Below are 20476 nucleotides of genomic sequence, written 5' to 3' on the forward strand. Positions count from 1 at the left end.
AGTTTTCGTGTGGTGGCGATGGTATTCCCACACCCCAGCTGCACTTCCCACCTCTCACACACTTTCTTCAACATTGATAACTAATTCCCACCCATCCCGGCCTTCTTCAACTCGATCGCAACATTTGTCCGACATAAACCTTCTTATCGACCTAGTGAGCGAGGTGGACTCCGACCACCCTATTTGAGTAAATAAAAAGCATAGGGAATTGTTTATTTTAGCTAATGACCTATTGGTTTGGTGGTTATTCCTATCAAAGTGGTACGAGTTCAAGTTCTCTAAAATTGAAGGGGTATGGTCCCAAAAAGCCGCGCAAACCTCCGACCAGGTTGCGTGCGGAACCATACTCCTTATTTCAGAAAACTTATTAACATTATCCACGCGCGGCCTACACGCGTTGTAGTTTACCCCGCGCGAGGCAAGGCTCACAAGAGGCCCAGATATCAGCACTTAGCATAAAATAATGGAACAAATGAGCCACTCAGTAGGGAAGCGCGCGGCTACCGGCAGTGGTACATAAGGTACAAGTGGCAGTAAAAGGAGCCAATGAGCGTCTAGCAGGCTCTGGTCAATCGTGCGCCACGATCGCCTGACGAGAAGTACATAAGGACGCCTACGTAGCACCAATCAGAGGACGGAGACAACTGTCCCACGATCTCCACTTGTCTGCTGATGACAGAAGGACAACAAGGCCGACAACAATGACACGTGGCTCCAATCAAGGTGCGCCAGCACCAACGAGCGTCTAGAAGCCACTAAGCGGTCGACGCCAGTGAGACAAGGAGCATATCCGTTTTGTTGTCCGCTTCTGGCCCAAGGCCCATCAGCCCATAACCCCTCACACCCCTCCGGCTATAAATAGAGACCTCATCACACAGGTTAAACATTCTATTCCCTCGACTCTTACTCTTTACACTTAATTACTCTCAAAGCAGTCGCTTATTCTCACGCCGGAGCCTGGTTAAGAGGGAAACCCCCACATTCCCCTCTTAACGAGTTAACGGTGTTCTGTTTTGCAGGATAAATCACCAAGTCGGAGCTCAAATATCCTTAAGAAGATTAACCCTCATGAAAGGAACATAAACCAATCTAATTAACTCCCTAATTAGATCACTGTTTCTTCATTGGCGCCCACCGATTTTTTCTATAACCACCCTCATCTTCTTTTATTTGAGCCTTTGACGTCTCTTTCTTCCTTCGGCTATGACTGGTCAAGGAATCATCCCAGAGTTCGGTTTCGGAACCAACTCTAACACGACGTTGGGCGAGGGAATCCAAAACTTCCAAACCCAACAAATCGAAGAAATCGGCGAAGTTGAAATCAACAATACTGGGGGTCCGCGCGGGAGCTTCACCCGCATCACCCAAGTGGTCACCCCAGGAAACGGAGAAGGACCTTCGAACACAGCGCCACCTCAAAATGTATCTGCATTACTTGGCTTACCAGAAGGTGAAACCCCAGCCTCGTGGTATGCCAAGAACATCGCCACTATCAATGCAGCATACCAATCGCTCATCGCGCAGCAGGCAGTTTTGACGGCAGAACCGTCCTTGGTCACCCCTCAGAGTCAGGGGGTGCGCCAAATGCCCCCACCAGCCAATATACAAGGCAGAACCAACAGGCCTCCCCCTACAAGACGTTTAAGCGTACAAGACACGCGCGATACAAGAGGGGAAACGTATAGTTACTATGAATATCCGTCGAACCTTCAACGAGGCCCTGTTCACAGCCGGCTCACGCCGCGCAACATGAACAATGAATGGGAAGAAACGGACCCATATGATCCCACATGGGAAGGTGACGAAGAATCATCAGTCTTTAATCGTTTACCAAAAAACCATGAGTACTACAAGCCAAGACAACACATTGGCTACACAGAAGAAGCTGAAAGAGATTTCCGCCTGGCATACAGACCAGTGGAAGCTGCGGAACACTCCAAGTTTATCCCGAAAATTGCACTCGCGCCGCTTTCACGAGAGAAGCTACCCCCAACTGTTGGGAAATTCAATGGGTTGACTGACCCAGACGATCACGTCAGAACATTCACGAGTGTGGGCTGCATGGGAGGTTGGAACATGCCCATGTGGTGCCACCTGTTCATTCAAACCCTTACCGGAGCGGCTCGCGCCTGGTTTGACAGCCTTCCGCCTGGGAAGATTAAATCATGGACAGATTTCAAGACGCAATTCTTAAGCTACTTTAGCCAACAACGTCGCTACCAACGTGACACAGCCGAAGTAGAAGATATTTGGCGAAGAGATGGTGAAGGTCTGGAGGACTTCATCACGCGTTTTAACAAAGAGTGTCTGGAAATAGGCGGCGTCAGTGAGCAACTCATGCGCTGTCACTTCAAAAAGGCTATACGCTGCGATAGTCTCATTAGAACCATCACAGGCAAAGATGGAATGCCAAATGAGTGGGATAAACTAATGGAAGCCGCAAAAATCGTCGCGCAAACTGAGGAGTCCCTTGCTGGTGGAAAGGGCTACTACCCAGAAGATCGATTTTCAAGAGGAAGTACGCGCGATAACAACAACAAGCGCAACAAATATAAGGGTCATGACTGGAAGTCTGAGAGACCAAGAGGCCGTGACGACAGGCCACGCTACAGAGAATATGCGCGAGAAACGATCGACCGAATCGGTTACAAGAAGGCGGTCAGAGACGACAATCGTGACAAACACTGGACTCCGCTCACAAAAACTCCAAAGGAGGTATTGATGACGGAGAATGTCGATTTCAAGGCGCCAAGGCCAATGACAAACAAGAAAGGGCAAGACCCTAACTTGTACTGCGATTTTCACAAAGATTCAGGGCACCTGACCGACGACTGTTACAGCTTGCGCCAAGAAATCGAGAGAGCGCTCAAAAGCGGCAAGCTAAGCCATTTAGTGAAGAATGTACGCAAGGAAACCCGTCAACTCCAGCGCCACGATGAAGGGAACCACAAAAAGGTCCGACGACTAGAGACTCACATGGTCAACGGACCCAGGTACAGCGCGAAAGAGAAAGGCAAACGCCCTTATGAACCTTCTTGGCAAGAGCAGCAAGTTATATTTCCAGTAGTGCGCGGCGGACCTCGCGCCACACGTCCTGTGGTCATCACCGGAATAATCGGGCATTATGAAACTGACTACATATTCATAGACCCGGGAAGTACTGCCGACATCATTTACGAACAGTGTTTCAATCAGTTGGATGAAGAGGATAAAGCGCGACTCGAACCTGTCGATTATCCTTTGTCTGTATTTTGCAACGAGATGGTTTTTCCTCTCGGACAGATCAGTTTCCCCGTCACGCTCTCTGACGGGAAACACTCAAGAACAACAAATGTGAACTTCATGGTAATGCCAGTGAAATCAAGGCATGATGTGCTTATTGGGAGGGAAACACAAGGCGAGCTAAACATGGTGACTTCAACGCCTCATTCTGCGATAGGTTTCCCAACCAAGACAGGAGTAGCAATCATATATGCCAAGAAAGAAGTAATGTCAACTGAAGAGCTGCGCCCAACAAAGGCGGCAAAGGTCTCCACGACCGAGCCAGAGAAATGGGTTTTAAACCGAAAATACCCCGAGCAGACTGTGACAATTGGCCACGCCATTTCGTCAGACATCAGAACACGATTAAAGCAACTGCTGTTTCGAAACATGGATATATTTGCCTGGACACCGGCAGACATGACCGGTGTCCCGCGCAACATCACCGAGCATTGCTTAAACACGTACCCATCTGTCGAGCCAAAGGTCCAAAGAAGGCGCAGCCTAGGGGCAGACAAGACAAAAGCAATGAACGAGCAGGTATGTGAGCTGCTCAAAGCCGGGATCTTGCGAGAGGTAAGATATCAAAGTTGGGTGGCGAACCCCGTGATGGTCGAAAAATCAAATGGCGGATGGCGCATGTGCGTAGACTACACTGATCTCAACAAGGCGTGCCCAAAGGATTGCTATTCCTTGCCTGAGATCGATAAAAAAATAGATTCTCTCGCGCCATACCGATGGAAGTGCTTTTTGGATTGCTATAAAGGATACCATCAAGTGCAGATGAAACTAGAAGATGAAGACAAGACAGCGTTCAGAACGGATCTTGGAATCTTCTGCTACACAAAGATGCCTTTTGGCCTGAAGAATGCAGGCGCGACATATCAACGCTTGATGGACAAGACCTTCGCAGGTGACATCGGAAAGCATATTGAGGTTTATATCGATGATCTAGTGGTTAAAAGTCCCGAGGAGGACCAAATGTTGAAAGACATCGAGAAAACGTTCAACTCATTGCGCAGTGTAAATATGAAGCTAAATCCAGCCAAGTGTTCCTTTGGCATGGAAGAAGGGAAGTTTCTAGGCTTCATTGTCACAAACGGCGGTTTCAAGGTGAATCCAGAGAAAGTACAAGCTATAGAACGAATGCCCTCACCGAGAAACATCAAGGAAATGCAACGACTAGCCGGCCGGCTGGCCGCGCTTAATCGTTTTCTCTCCAATCACGCCGCAAAGTCGTATCCCTTCATTAGCACATTGCGCAATTGTGTGAAGAAGCAAGAGTTCAAATGGACCCCGGAAGCCGAAACAGCTTTTCAACAAATGAAAGCGTGTCTGATCGAACTCCCTACCCTGACTGCACCATTTGAAAAGGAGCCCCTTGTGCTGTACTTGTCCTCCTCGGATAAGGCAGTAGGGTCAGTATTGTTGGTAGACAGGAACGGAGTGCAAACCCCGATCTATTACGTCAGCAGGGTACTCACAGACCCAGAAACAAGATATTCCACAATGGAAAAGCTGGTTCTTGCGCTACTACACGCCTCCCGAAGGCTGCGCCGATACTTCACAGGCCATGTGATAACTGTGCTTACAAATTTCCACATTGGCACTATACTACAGAAGCCTGAGACATCAGGCAGGTTGGCAAAATGGGCCATTGAACTGGGCGGCCATAACATCTTGTACAGGCCGCGCCCAGCCATTAAGGGGCAGGTCCTTGCCGACTTCATCACAGAAGTGCCGGCCGATAAAATCAAGGAGTGCGAGCTGATAAAGACTCCCGAGAAAGATACAACAGATGAAACTTGGATGCTTTACACCGATGGGGCATCAAATGAAGATGGCGCTGGAGCAGGATTGCGCCTGGTGAGCCCAGAGAATCACGAGTTTACTTACGCCATTAAGTTGGACTTCAAAAACACCAACAACGAGGCTGAGTACGAAGCATTTCTGGCAGGCTTACGCCTCGCCATCAAGATGGGAGCAAAAAACTTGCGCGCACATGTTGACTCACTCCTGATAGCCAGTCAAGTAAATGGCATATACGACGCGAAGGGAGAAGTCATGGCTTTATATCTGGAACAAGCGAAAGAATTGCTCCAACAATTCAAATCCCACAAAGTTATACATATCAATCGCTCAGAAAACAAGCCCGCAGATGCCCTGAGCAAACTCGCCTCGACTTCCTTTCAACATCTCGCCAAGGATGTAAGGATAGAGGTACTCAAGAACCCGTCAGTATTGCTGCGACATGTGAATGTGATCGAAACAGGGCAACCATCGTGGATGACCCCGATCATCCAATACTTGCAAGAAGGGCTGTTCCCCGAAAACAAAGCGGAAGCAAGGAAGATCCAAAACAAAGCCCTGCAATACGAAATGAACGGCGGTATCTTGTACCGAAAATCCTTCCTAGGGCCACTACTGCGCTGTGTGGACCCCCAGGATGCGAATTATCTGATAAGGGAAATCCACGAAGGGATTTGCGGCATCCACTCCGGACCACGGATGGTTGTCGCGAAGATCATGAGCGCCGGTTACTACTGGCCTGGTATGCATGTTGACGCCATGAAGGAGATCCGCAAATGTGACTCTTGCCAGAGGCACTCTCCAAAAACGCTGCGCCCTAAAAATGATCTTATCCCCGTATCCACCGCATGGCCCTTTCAGCAATGGGGAATTGACATGGTGGGACCCTTCCCAGATGCTCCCGGCGCCGTAAAGTTCATCATAGTAGCTGTCGACTACTTCACAAAGTGGGTAGAAGCCAAAGCCCTTGCATCCACCACAGCTATGATTGTGCGCAAATTCATATGGGAGCACATCATATGCAGATTTGGCCTCCCGCTCAAGATCGTGACTGACAATGGCACCAACTTTGCTTCGGACGATCTTAAGAAATGGATGAAGGAGATGAACATCGAACACACTTTCACATCCGTTGCGCACCCACAAGGCAACGGACAAGTGGAAAGTGTGAACAAATGCATCGTCGAAGGGATAAAGGCCAGATTAGGAACAAGGCGGCGCGGATGGGTTGATGAGCTCCCAAGCATTTTATGGGCTCATCGGACCATGCCAAAGACGAGTACCGGCGAGACCCCTTTCAGCCTGGTCTATGGCTCAGAGGCGGTCATTCCGGCGGAGATTGGCCTGCCCTCGCCACGCATGACAACGGTCAACGCAGTTGACAATGAAGCGGAAAGGCGCCTAGACTTGGACCTGTTAGAAGAAAGACGCGAAATCGCGAGAATCAGAGAGGCCAAATACAAAACCCAGCTGGAAAGGTACTACAACACAAAGGTTCGCATTTGTACCTTCAACCCAGGGGAATACGTCTTTCGCGACAATGAAGCATCAAATGCGGAACGTCCAGGGAAATTGGCACCTAAATGGGAAGGCCCATATCTGATTCATGAGGTCCTGGGCAAAGGGGCCTACAAATTGCGCACCCTAGATGGCCACATCTTACCAAGAACTTGGAATGCGCAACAATTGCGCAAATGTTACCTGTAATCTATTTCGGCCTTGCGCCATCTTTCAATTCACTACGCCGGCTACAAGCCATTAGCAATTATGTATGAAGGCCTACGCGCCCACTTTTGACTTAATGAACGCATACGACATGTTTCTATTACATTTTTTCGTAACAAATGCATGCTAAACTTTTGATTAGCGCGAAAACACTCCAGCATCTCAAAGTTTGTTCAAATCGCCTCCAAGGTCCTCCGAAAACAAAGCGCGAGACCGGGCGATAACCTTTTATATAAAGGACGCTTCCATTTATTCGAGCTAATTTAACATAAAGTTTTTATAGCAATGCAATAATTGCAACGGAAAAAACCAAAATGTTTCATTTCATTTAAAACTTGCGCAAATGCGCAGCATTGTACATAGAGTGTCCGAAGAAATTACAAAGGCACAAATGCCTATCAACCACCTATTCAACAAACTATCCTATTCATCGCGGCGATCATCACCATCATCTCCGTCATCTTCACCATCATCATCGTTGCCATCATCATCACCATCGCCGCCATCATCACCAGCTGGCTCTTCGTCGGACAACTCGACGGTAACTGGTGGATCGAGGATTGCCTTAAGACGCTGGCACCAGTCGTCTTTCTTCAACGATTCAACAACCAACTCCATGATAGGCAAGGAAAGGTTGTCATAGGAGTTTTCAGCACTTGCCAGTGCAGCATCAGCATGTTCCGTCACTGAGCAATGACTTATGTCAAATTCCTGCCCAAGCATCTGCTCAACGTGATCGGCACACTCCAGGTAGCCTCCCCGATGACCCACCGCACGCGCCGCATCTGTCAGAGCCGCTACGGCGCGGTCTAGCTCGCCCGCATTCAGGATGGAGTTGGCAACCTTCAACAAAAGAAAAAACGTTAAATATAACCCTTAACAAGATTGAAGCATAAAAAGTACTCACCAGCACTACTCCACGAGTGCGCATCCATTCAGCTTCTGAGACAAGCGTATCGACGATGCCTTGAGCCTCGGAGTAGTTGGTTTGGGCCACATTCAGCGCAGCAGTGCTAACAGCACGCGCCTCCTCAGCCGTAGCGGCCTTAACCCTCTCGGCTTCCAGGTCGATCTCCAACGACTCGCATCTGTCAATTTGCTCGTTTAAGCGACGTTTGAGCTCCGCAATCTCAGCGTCCTTGGCGTGGAGATCTATGTCCTTGCTGGACAGCTGTAGTTTGACCTCAGACAATTCAACCTGAAGGCCGACAAAACAACTTAGGCCGATGTATTAACAAAATAGCAAGTATAAAGGAAAACAAATAGACTAACCTCCACCTGCTGTTTGGCAGCCTTCTCTCCCTACGCCTCCTCTACCTTCGAGGTCAAGTCAGCAACTTTAGCCTCAAGATCAACTATCTTCTGTCGAGCCGCATAGGCGCGCTCGTTGTCTTGGGCACAAATACGTTTAAAATCGGCCTTCTCCTTGGCCAGTTGCTCTTCAACATTGTGGAGTTTTTTCTACAGCCCCTCGCGGCCCCACTCTTCAGCCTTCTTGTCAGCCTCAAACTTGGCCCTCTCCTCACCAAACGCGGCTTTAGATTTTTCAAATTCAGCAATACGTTTCAGCATACGCTCGCGATAAGCCTCCCAGTCGGCGCGCTCCCTAACCATCGTTCGCCATTCGCGAACTATTTGATAGTTGGCAGCACGAGCGTTGGCCTCGCCAAGGATATAAGTACGATACAACATTTCGTGAGGTTTCGCCCTTTGCCGATTGACTTCAGCAGGTGTAAAGGAGTTCAAGAACCACTCGCGCGCAGGGCTGAACTCAATGAAGGTATCTTTCTGTTTTAAACTCCAGGGGGCTTGATGAGGAGCGTCACCACGTTCTTCTTCATTGTAAGTCTTGTAGTAAATATCCCCAACGGTGTCCTTCGCACCTATCACATTGGGGTTATAACCCCCAGCTCCACCAGAGCTCGCGCCGCTTGAGGAGAAGCGGCTGGAACCCTTGGAAGAAATAACAGGACCGGTGTGGGTTGTTTTGGTGACCTCAGGACCTGGAGATTTAAGAGGCTGATCCATAGCCTTTTTCGCCGTTAGCTCCTTCTCCAAGGCCTGCTTCCTCGCCACTTCAGCCAACCTCTCCTGCTCCGCCCTCTGCTTCCTCTCCTCCTCCTCTTTTTTCTTTCTCTCCTCCTCTATCTTCTTCCTCTCTTCTTCTTTCTTTTTCTTCTCTTCCGCAACTCTCTTCTTCTCCTCCTCTCTCTTCCGATCCTCCTCCACCTTTCGCTGCGCCTCAGCAGCCTTCGCGGCATCCTGAGCAGCAGTGTTAGTGGACTTGACGGTAATCTTGGGCCTCTTCGCCGCAGCCTCACTAAACGTGACACCCTTCTCAGGGGTCTTCTTCTTGATTTCTGAAAAATAAAGCAAGTGCATTTAAGCAAAGAGAAAAGTATTAAGAAGAGAAGCGAAGAACATACCAGGAGAAAATTTGTATAACGAGCGCAGCTTGCTCGTTTTCCCAACCGCGGGAATCACAACAGATGTAGGGGCGGAAGCCACACCAGTCGTGGCTTCGCTCCTACCGCTCTTCCGCCCAATAAGCCGAGCACCGGCATCTTCTTCTTCTGCTTCGTCATCTTCAGGAAAAGATGGAGTCGCGCCAGCTTCAGGGTTACGAGAACCCGCGCTCCCAGAACTCTTCGACCCACCAGCACCGGTCTTCCCCTTAGCTGCATGTGATAAACCTTCATATGAGTCACTGATTATCACATAGTCGTCTAAGTCACGTTGACGAAGGCGAAGAGTACCTTTGACAGCAGCAGATGTTGCGCGACTAGGGCCAGTGCCCTTACTGGTCACCTCAGGCTCCACCTTCTTCTTCTTCTTCACCGGTTTCTTCTTCTTCTCCTCGGGGTCAATCCCCAGGTCGCGCAACACACCTGCAAAGATTTTAGACCAAGAGCTTAGCTCGCCGCTGGAAGAACCTACGGACTCCTCGCTGGAAAGATAGAAAGTCTCTTTCCCAGCGAGAGTCACAGAGCGCAATGGACGAGGTTTAGGGTATTGCGCACCTTCAGTAGCGGTCGGCGGTGAAGCGAAAGCATCAGCAGCAGGAAACATGAAGTTTCCTTTAATCTGGTCATACCAGCTTTCCTCGTCATCGCGCAATGGGCGAACGCCCATGGAGCCACCAAATGTCGAGAAGGCAGCTTGATAGAGTTGCGCTTCTAAACATGCACTTAAGAAAGTTAGTAGCAATTAAAGCAGATCAACTGAAAAAACAACAAAGAAGACACTAACCTTGATCGCCGATCTTCAAAACCGGAACCTCTCTGCTGCTAGGTAACCACTGGTCACTCATCTTAGCAGCAACCAACACATTTTCCCCAAAAACCCGATTTGGGGTTGGAGTTAGCTGCTGGTACCACCGAGCAGTTTTTGGGATGGGAAGATCTTCCTTGAGTATGGCCTCAGTCCAGTCCCTAAAGGGCATGGCAATCGGCAAGACTTCTTCCCTGATGAAGAAGAACTTGGGTTTCCAGTCGTGGAAACTCTTAGGAGGATTCAACAAGATCTTCTTTGCCGCGCCCCGGCTTGCAAACGAGAAGAACCCCATCGTTCTCTGCAACTGGTAGAAAGCACGAAACTTATCTACCGATGGCTCGACGCCATGGGAATGGCACAAAAATTCAAAGTGTCGTACCCTCACCATCCCGGGAGGGCTCATCTGAGATATATGGAAACTGTAGTAAGAAAGGATACTGCCTAGGAAGTTGGTCGCCGGCAGTCGGAAATTACCCTAAAGAAAGAAGTCTTCATACAGGGTAATGTAACCGGGTGGTGCATCAGCCGCGGTCTGGCCCTGAGCCGGATACCGGGCATCCCACTCCGGTGGGAATCTGAAACTACGAACAATCTGTTCGAAGAGACCCAAGTCCCATTTAAGGACAGGAACTGGTCCTTCCTCACTAACAGGAGCCTCTTGGTGTTCTTCACTCATCTTTTTAGAAAGATCTGGAAAAAAGCTTGAAGAAAAGTTTGAAGATTTGAAGAAATCTTGAAGAGACGAAGAACACTTTGAAGAATCAAAGAGTTTTTGAGAGAAAAGTGGAGAAGAAACGAAGAGAAGTGAGAATCTCTCACCTTCTCTTCGGATATATATACCCATCGCATTTAATGCGATAGGTAACCGTGCCGCGTTCGCCGCTAGGCCAACCAACGAGAGGTTGCCACGTCAAGCGGGAAACCAGGGGTGACGGTTACCACGCGCGCGTGGGCCTCACTCTCCTGACATGAAGTGCAACCGCCGCAGGCGGCATGATGACACCCGTGCCAGGGGTCAACTCAAACGTCGCTCTCAGCGACTTATCTCACCAACCTGTCAGAAGTTCAAATTTCGAAGTTTCCCGCCATAAATGTTGCAAGTAACTTCATGCAGAAGTTACATGAACCGCGCCAGCTACATATCACCTCCAATAAACCCGCGCGCCTGATCAGACAAACGACAATCCCTAAAGACCTGCATTGGTACTCGCGCAATTGAAAACAACATTTTCCACATGCGCCACACCAATCAGGATCAAAAGAACTTTTCCCCTATTACACTTATTTCTTCTAATTTTATTAAGTCCAGAGCTCCAACCACTTGCGTTGCGCATGGTGCAGCACTGGACTGGGGGGACTTGAAGGGGTATGGTCCCAAAAAGCCGCGCAAACCTCCGACCAGGTTGCGCGCGGAACCATACTCCTTATTTCAGAAAACTTATTAACATTATCCACGCGCGGCCTACACGCGTTGTAGTTTACCCCGCGCGAGGCAAGGCTCACAATAGGCCCAGATATCAGCACTTAGCATAAAATAATGGAACAAATGAGCCACTCAGTAGGGAAGCGCGCGGCTACCGGCAGTGGTACATAAGGTACAAGTGGCAGTAAAAGGAGCCAATGAGCGTCTAGCAGGCTCTGGTCAATCGTGCGCCACGATCGCCTGACGAGAAGTACATAAGGACGCCTACGTGGCACCAATCAGAGGACGGAGACAACTGTCCCACGATCTCCACTTGTCTGCTGATGACAGAAGGACAACAAGGCCGACAACAATGACACGTGGCTCCAATCAAGGTGCGCCAGCACCAACGAGCGTCTAGAAGCCACTAAGCGGTCGACGCCAGTGAGACAAGGAGCATATCCGTTTTGTTGTCCGCTTCTGGCCCAAGGCCCATCAGCCCATAACCCCTCACACCCCTCCGGCTATAAATAGAGACCTCATCACACAGGTTAAACATTCTATTCCCTCGACTCTTACTCTTTACACTTAATTACTCTCAAAGCAGTCGCTTATTCTCACGCCGGAGCCTGGTTAAGAGGGAAACCCCCACATTCCCCTCTTAACGAGTTAACGGTGTTCTGTTTTGCAGGATAAATCACCAAGTCGGAGCTCAAATATCCTTAAGAAGATTAACCCTCATGAAAGGAACATAAACCAATCTAATTAACTCCCTAATTAGATCATTGTTTTTCTTCAAAAATGTACAATTGGTGAATTATAAGAGGGGTAAGGGTCCATCACTCACAACATCCAATCAAGTTCCACCACGTCATCAAGCTTCATTCCATCACTAGTGATGGATTTTAGTGGAAATGCCCATCATTTTTTTTATAAACTCATCCTTCTTCATATCAACGGTCATCCTCCTCTTCAAGGTTCATATAACAACGCGTGTTCATTGCTACGCTTAAACTTTTCCACGCGTGATAAACGACACCGGCGGTAGTGTTTAACGGTATTTCACGTGTGATCTTTTGGTCATAATGGGACGCCCCAGGTTGCCTAATAGTGTACCTGGAAAAAAAAAAGTTTGTTTTACTTCTTTAATAATATCCAATAATGCAAGGACCATTTATGTCACTACTGTAGAGGACACATCCGTATAAAAACCCTCCCCCTCTTCTTCTTATATTTCTAGGGTTTTACAAAGGGGCGGCGACAACCCTCATCCTTCTCCAACATCCATCAATGGCGTGCACCATTGATTTTAGACGCTTAGACGAAGGCTTCGGCGGCAAAACCTACAAGCGCAAGAGAGCCGAACAGCAGCAGGAGCTCGATGCCTCCATGGACGTCGACAACGACACCAACACCACCGAAGAACTCCAGTCTTCAAAGCGACAAGCCGTTTCTTCAACCGAAAACCCTGACAAACCGATCTTCGGCAAACCGACATACGACGGCGTGATAGCCGGAAAAGTGTCCGGCAGGAAGTGGAAGCAGCCGAAAACACAGAGATCGTCGGCGGTTAGGGTTAGCTTGAAGAAATCAACGTTTGAAGAGAGAGCTAAACAGAAGGAGATTAAGAAGGCGTATAAGGAGAAGATGACGGAGTTGAAAGAGGAGATTAGGAATAATAAGATTGAGAAGAGGAAGAAGAAGGAGGAACGGGAGAAGAAGAAGCAGGAGAATATTCTCAAGTCTGGATCGAAGCTTCAGAAGATTACGAATCCAAAGACGTTGAAGAAGATTGCTCAGTCGAAGAAGAAGAAGCTATTGAAAGTGGTTCCTGATAGTCTTATTAAGAAATAGGGTTTGCTTTTTGTTATGTTTAATATCTGTTCGGTTTGATTTGGATGAAATTTTGAATAGGAAAAACATTGTTTCAGTTTCAGTGTCAATTTTGTTTCTTGAATTTATATAACAAGTCTTCAATTCATTATATTTTACGCATTTACAGATTTTATTAGGAGTTCGTAGTTTTATCATCACCTGCCTAGTTCTCGAGCTAAAATAACTAGGTTTGAAGCATGCGGAGATCAAGCTTTCACCAGCTAGGTTTGAATTTATGTCAAGCTTATTTAGCCTGAGCCTGTGACACACACTTTCTTGATGAATTTGAGGGTTTTTTGTGAAGTTTTACAAGCCATATGTGAACTGAATAATTATTGAGTTGTCTATGCTCTTCGGTTGAAAGGCAGCACAAAACCAGATCCCATTTTTGGTAGAGCTCAGGCGGAGGAATGTTGGGGTTGACTCGACAGATTGCCTTTTCTGTTTTGAGGTGGAGGAATCATGCTAGCACATCATGATCTCGTGTATTTTCGCCTCTCATCTTGGTGTAGGATTGCTCCTATTTTTGCTTTCTCCTTTCCTGACCTCCTAACGGCTCACAAGACAGGGGCTTTGATCGGACTAAAAGCGAAACCCTTAACGGTATCATTCTCTCCTCATGTTGGTGCATTTGGAAAGCGCGGAATTAATTGGCTTTCTCTTCAAGCAACCTGACTGCAGCCAAAGTAGTTGAAGATATCAAGTCGATTTCTTCTCTTTGGATTAAGAATAGGTCTTCCTGTACGGATCTTGTTTCAGCGGATTGGCGTAGATGTCCTTTGTAACGTTTTTCTTTTCCGGTTCCAAAAAAAATATTATGGGAGTAAAAATTGATAATTATGTGATCACTCATGCATTTATATTTAACACAATTTCTTGCTATTATCTACTTGAATTTATATCGCATTAAAAGAAATACTTATACAGTGTTTCTACTTTCTTGTTCCGATTTGTATTCAACGACCCTCTATATTCTTGAGTTATTTGAGCCGAAAATATAACTGGGATTTCTTTGAAGTCTGAACAAGACTCAAATCTTTCTGCTAAGATGTCAAGATGAGCCATGTTTCAATTTCATTTTGAGGACTAGGTATTATAAAGCATCCCTAACCATTATTCCATTGCTATGAGAGACAAGTGACAACTATAATGTCTATAAATATATGTAAAACATAATTAAACATATGATTTTAACATTACATACCAAAAGTGAAAGCTAACAAAAGTACATGTATAGAACAACAATTATAAATTTCCTGAAATCTTTATCTTTCTTCTCATCTTCCACACGTGCTTGAAAAATAACAATCACGATGGTAGTCCACATCATCGTCTATTTCCCCTTCATCTTGAAATCACACTAGCAATACCCAAATCCATGAAGTATGTCGGTCAGCCTCTCATTATATACCACTTCAAAACTACGATTCAGAATCTAACGAATGCCTCACGCACACAAGATCATCTAATTTGTTGCCATCCATTTTATACAGTGAAACACCTTCCATCTGGTTATAATGTTCCTGTGCTTCTTTTCTAAGACTCTTAAAAGGCGTAACTTCCCATTTACTGTAATTTGAATTCCTCCTAGTACTACTCATATTTCTGGACCCCGATACAGGCCCGCTACCGTAGGGGCCCGCATCGCCCCACACCTTACAGTTGCCAAATTGTCCTACCTTATCGTATTCACCCTCTTCACTTCTTTTTAGTCGCGTGGCAGCTGCATGAGCTCTGCCTATCTTCTCACGACTTGGCACATCAGACCAATCTTGGGCCCGTTTTGCTCTCATAGGAGAGTGTATCCTAATCACCTGAAATAATATATACTACATGTTACAGATGACAAAACGGGCGGGTCAGATAGGTTGGGTCGGGTTACAGTTGTATCCTTCTTTTCGAATTATGAAAAGGATCAACGTGCTGAACAAGATTCAAATGAACTGATGAAAACGTTTAGGGACTTAAATCATGTAAAAAGAACCTTCTGTTAATATTAAAAAGTTAAAGGACTAAACCTCAATAACAACGACTTTCTAAACGATCAAAAAAAAGGCCATAGGACTTGTTAAGTTTAAAAGGTTAAGGGGTTCGTAATGTGATGAAATACTACTTTTTTATAAAGTTAGGAACTTTAATCATACAAGGACCTTTTCTTGAATAAGAATACCAGAAAAAAATAAAAAGAGTAAAATGTCATTTTCATCCCTGAGGTTTGACCAGTTTTGCGAGTTTCGTCCAAAGGTATGCTTTTTCGCATCTGGATCCAAAAGATTTGAAATCTTGTCATTTTCATCCGGCTCATTAACTCCATCCATTTTTCTCTGTCAGGGGTATTTTTGTCTTTTTTTTATCTTAAAGGGCAATTTGGTCTTTTGAATACTTGTACATATGCTAAATACTTGTACATAAAGTGAAAAAAACCGAATTGCCCTTTAAGTTAACAAAACAGACGGAAATACCCCTGACTTAACGGAGAAAAATGGACGGAGTTAACAAGCCGGATGAAAATGGCAAGATTTCAAACCTTTCGGATCCACATGTTGAAAAACAAACCTTGGGACGAAAGTCGCAAAACTAGCCAAACCTCAGGGAGGAAAATGGCATCTTACTCAAAAAAAAAAAAAAAAGAGAATGTTTACTTACACCAAGGCATTCTAGAAGTTGGTAGTAAGCCCTTCCTTGAAGTGGGTTGTGACCTTTTCTTGGTTCAGAGAAGTATCTGGTCCTACAGGTAAAAGGGGTAATGTTAGATTGTCAGTGAGGCGAAACTGGTCAGAGAGAGAGAGAGAGAGAGAGTAAACTGACCATTCAGTGTAGCCAGGATCAACAGTGAAACCATAAATATCAACAATATCACACATAGAAAGTGCCAGCTCAACAGATTTCATCCCAGTTCCTTTGGCACCTCTGCGTAATACAATACCTTGGAAAAGATAGACCGGATTCGGAATCATCTGAATATTTTATGATAAAATAATCTGTTAGGGTTGCTATTAAGAGATGAGATGATGTAGTAAAATCATCCCCAAGGCCCAAACCAAAATATTTTCGGATTATAGTTAATTTTCTAATCGAATGCACAACTATGTTTGATGACTCACTGCACAGGTTCATAATGGTCTTGCACAGCTTCAGTTAATGACTTAATCTGAATTTAATGACATCGCATGGAAACGATTTACATGCATAGAGCCTGACCTAATACTTGTTTGCTAATTTAATATAGAAGAAATGCCTTTTACATTAAATTGAAATATTATATCAGTCAGTCTACACCATGACTTTTTAAAATTCTAATACATACAGCTTTGTAGTTTTTACCAATAAGGCTATAATTACACATATGTAACAAGGATAATGTCACAAAATGAAAACATTAATTTAACTTTTTTTCTGTAAATAATAGCGATGTACTTAAAAAATTATCAGAAATAGCAATGTACTTTCATATTTCTTAAAAATAACAGCAACGTGATTTACCTAATGATAGATTGACAGGTATAGGAGTATGGAAGTATGTTGCGTTGGTATAATGTGTAAACATGTAAAACTATGTTGCTATTACGTGAAATTCTTTCTATATACAAAAACCAAGTTTCATTATATCTGCTTAAGAATACTTACATCAATCATCTGGTTGAAGTCTCTGTGAGTCACACTTTTGATAACAAGCACCTCATCATCTGCAAGAGAAATAGAAAACAGAAACAGCGTGAGACATGTAAATACCTTTAAGACAGGATTGTTTGTTAACTACTGTGTTCGTCTACAGTCTCTTGAGGAGCTGTGGTTTCTGGTGATAACAAAAACATGGAGGCGGTTCTTTATTAAAAGAGGAGTGAAAAAAATGTAAGTATGTAACATGACGCACGTTAAATGCAACAAACATTACATATAACTAGGTCCCTTAAAAGGCTTGTTAAGATAGGTTGTCTTGTAGGGTTTAGGCTTTAGAGTTTACCTGATCCATTGAGGATTGGGATCATGTTACGGGCAGTTCCCCTAACTCCTAATCGAAAATTTCTCTTTAGACCAACATGTTTAGCATATTTCTGCAAGAAAACGTATAAACAGAAGAGTAACTTAAGCAATATAAGGACTTTAGGAAAACATTAGCTAAGTATCAGTCTTTGGGGTGCCTAATTCACCTCGTTAACTGGTGCCTCATTGTCTCTTATAACTGCATCATGACTGTCGATTTCTTCACCAAATTCAGTCTTCAGTAAATCACCTGAGTTTCCAACAACAGCACATTTATGAAACTGGCGAGGGTGAAATGGAGGTTTGGCTGGCAAAACTGGATTAAGGTGCTCTTCACAAAGTGTCCTGTTGCTGCAATCCTTTGCGCCTCTAGGGTTATGGAAGAAATCAAAGTGAGCAAAGCATTAATGTGATTTGTCAAGTTTCAACCACTCAATCAAATAAATGATGCAAATAATGACAATAATATAAATAACCCAATACATCTTTCTTTGGGTATTAGAAGAAAAAAAAAACATACAGTTGTGCTATTCTTTTGGCTGCATAGTCCATCCAGCCATCAGGCCGTGCATCTAAATATTCTCTTGTCAAAACTGTAGTCATGTTACGGTACTGCATTTTAAACGAAAAAAAAAGCATTAGAATATGCTTTGAGAGAAAAAAAAATGTGAACATCTAACAATAAATGGTTAACCTGTTCCCACAGGAGAATTGCCTCACAAACATCATATTTGTACTCTAATGGCTCATACGTCTTAAATTGGGGATTCAACTGCAAGTGAACACCAAATTCAGCGTTCAATTTTAATAAATGAGAGAGAGAGAGAGAAAGATTCATACATAAATAAATAAAAAGACAGGTAGATAAAGAAAGAGAGAGATATACCCAGGTGCTATTTGTCCCTTCAGGAAACTTAAGAATCAACTTGCAATGGTCAATCATATGTGCCGTAAGTCCAAATCCTCTGTTTGCCTACATACGACTCGTATTGATTAATGCCACTGAGAATTAGCATCCTTACACTTGAACAAACAAACAACAGCGAATCATAAACAAAAGAACAACCATATACATAACACATTCACAAAGTAAGCACTCAAAAACTATGTTCTTAGTTTTGTGTCCATTAACTAACATATAACAAACAATTAACAACCTCCAAAGCCACACCAACACCGGAAACAAGCATGCAATCAGCTAAAATCTCACAATATTCAAAATTAACCGCTAAATAAATACACTATATGCTGAACTTACAGAAATGTTATGCAGTTATCTGTCTAATTTGGACATTAGTCATATAACAATAATAGCAAACAACAAGTTCATGCAACACAACACAACTACCTACTATCTTAATCTATAAATCTTATGTGTGTAAACATAAGAAAGAGTGAAGAAGAAGCTAACCACGCATTGTTGAACGTCAGATTGAAACTCAGATAAGATCTGTACATCTTCTGCGTTGAGAGGATTGATTCGAGTACCTAAAGAAAACGCACAAACAGATTAGAATTGCAGTCGAATAGATTAATATGAAAACTGCTCGCAAAAAGGAGAGTTAATTAACCAGTGAAGAAAACCGATTGAAGAGTGAAAACAAGGAGAGAGAAAACAGTAGCAGCACATATGAGATGAAGAAATGTAGGTCTTCTTGATGAGGACTTCAGTGGTCTGGTCATGGTGATTTGTGGTGCCCTAGGTCAGTCGATCGGTGGTAGTGAAATGTGGTAGTATAATTGAGTGAAGTTGCTACAGATTTGCTGTGGATCGGATGCAAGAATAGAGACGATGGAATGTAACCAGTGTTCGTCTTCTTCTTCGTCTTCTATAGATTCACAACAATCGAGAATGCACCAGAAAGTTTTGACTGAAATCGTTTGATGAAGGGGGTTTTGTGTAAGATATACGTTTCTTGATGAAAATACGGTTTGTATTTTAATAATTTTAGATTTATGTTTTTACGATACTGAATTTTTTTTTAAATGTTTTATTTTATTTCCATGTGAGAGGAGAATCACATGCCGAGTGCCGACAGTCCTCCGTATGGGAAAGTGAAATCTCTATTTCAAACAATTAATGGGTGTTTTAAAGAAGTTACTCTATAATCACGGTCACTTAGAATACCTCTCTTACACACACCCAATCAACACGCGCCACGTCAACTCCCCCTTAACTTTCCCTACACTCTCAATTTGATGGCGACACTCCTCTCTTGGGGACTTGTTTTTTTATTCAAAAAGAAAATAATTTGATTGGTTGAAAAGTTGGTGGGCCACCCTCTCCCTCTCTCCCTTCATGCGGTAACCTCCCACCGCTCCCATTCCCCGATTAGGCTCCCCGAGTTGATGGCGGCGGTGTTCCCGCTCGGGGACTCACCTCACCGCAACCCTCCCCGAGAAGTGCCCCGCTCACCCTAATGAGAACGTAGATCAACTTTTTTGGGGTATGTCTCCCAAGTGTCACGGGGTACTTTCGACCCCCGTGTGGCGTCCTCATCCATCCCGCTTCTTTGTGTGCGTCACTAGTTTCGTCCTGTCTTGAACTCATCAGGAGAGCGGCGTCAGCTCTCGACCAGTGGTGCGTTCGTCGTTTGCACGACTAGGCACGTACACCTCTTCATTGACACTGACTCTGTCCCCCGATAAAGTCCAGGACTAGCCAGTAACCCAAGCGTTCAAACACAACCCATAGCATTGCGGTCTTCAAACATTTGGCCCGTGACACAAGTCTAACTTCCTTTTTTTTTCTTAAATCGAAATACGACATAAACGTGTATCAAGTTATGCCGCTAACCCTTCTATAACAATTAAAAATTCATTAAAACAACAATAATCTTTATAACAATAACGAGTAAATTTTACTTTTTGTTCTTTATATATTATCTAAATTTTGAAACGTGCCCTTTGAAAGTATTAATTTCTTTTTATGTCCAAAAAACACATGTTTTATATCATTTTAAGTCTTTTACACCAAACTAAGTTAAATTACTTAGTTAGGTTTATTTAAGGCAAGGGTATTATTGATATTTCACCTTAGTTATTTTGTTTTTAAAAACAAATCAAAACAATTAAAGGTGAGACCCACTTTACAAAGTTTCAAGGCTTCATCTTTCCCACACCCCCATGTTTTCCGGTATTCTTCTC

General features: G+C 44.6%; 3 protein-coding genes across 3 annotated transcripts; 1 reads left to right on the forward strand and 2 right to left on the reverse strand.

The window, feature by feature from the left end:
* Window positions 1–8256: 8256 nt before the first annotated feature.
* Window positions 8257–10360, reverse strand: LOC110907525 (hepatoma-derived growth factor-related protein 2-like). The gene is made up of 4 exons (XM_035983116.1): window positions 10045–10360; window positions 9816–9971; window positions 9222–9473; window positions 8257–9155 (listed from the first exon to the last, which is right to left on the reverse strand). The coding sequence occupies exons 1-4, from the start codon at window positions 10358–10360 to the stop codon at window positions 8257–8259; spliced, it is 1623 nt and encodes a 540-aa protein (XP_035839009.1).
* A 2324-nt stretch (window positions 10361–12684) lies between these two features.
* Window positions 12685–13456, forward strand: LOC110904153 (protein PXR1). Its single transcript, XM_022149982.2, has one exon. The coding sequence runs from the start codon at window positions 12761–12763 to the stop codon at window positions 13322–13324; it is 564 nt and encodes a 187-aa protein (XP_022005674.1). The 5' UTR covers window positions 12685–12760; the 3' UTR covers window positions 13325–13456.
* A 1021-nt stretch (window positions 13457–14477) lies between these two features.
* On the reverse strand, window positions 14478–19250 carry LOC110904154 (sialyltransferase-like protein 1). Its single transcript, XM_022149983.2, has 11 exons — window positions 18901–19250; window positions 18741–18817; window positions 18216–18302; window positions 18024–18101; window positions 17850–17941; window positions 17497–17698; window positions 17310–17400; window positions 16973–17031; window positions 16154–16302; window positions 15992–16073; window positions 14478–15159 (listed from the first exon to the last, which is right to left on the reverse strand). Exons 1-11 carry the CDS (start codon window positions 19010–19012, stop codon window positions 14767–14769), a joined length of 1422 nt encoding a protein of 473 aa, XP_022005675.1. The 5' UTR covers window positions 19013–19250; the 3' UTR covers window positions 14478–14766.
* Window positions 19251–20476: the final 1226 nt, after the last annotated feature.

The sequence above is a fragment of the Helianthus annuus genome, chromosome 14, assembly GCF_002127325.2.
Source record: "Helianthus annuus cultivar XRQ/B chromosome 14, HanXRQr2.0-SUNRISE, whole genome shotgun sequence".
NCBI lineage: Eukaryota > Viridiplantae > Streptophyta > Magnoliopsida > Asterales > Asteraceae > Helianthus > Helianthus annuus.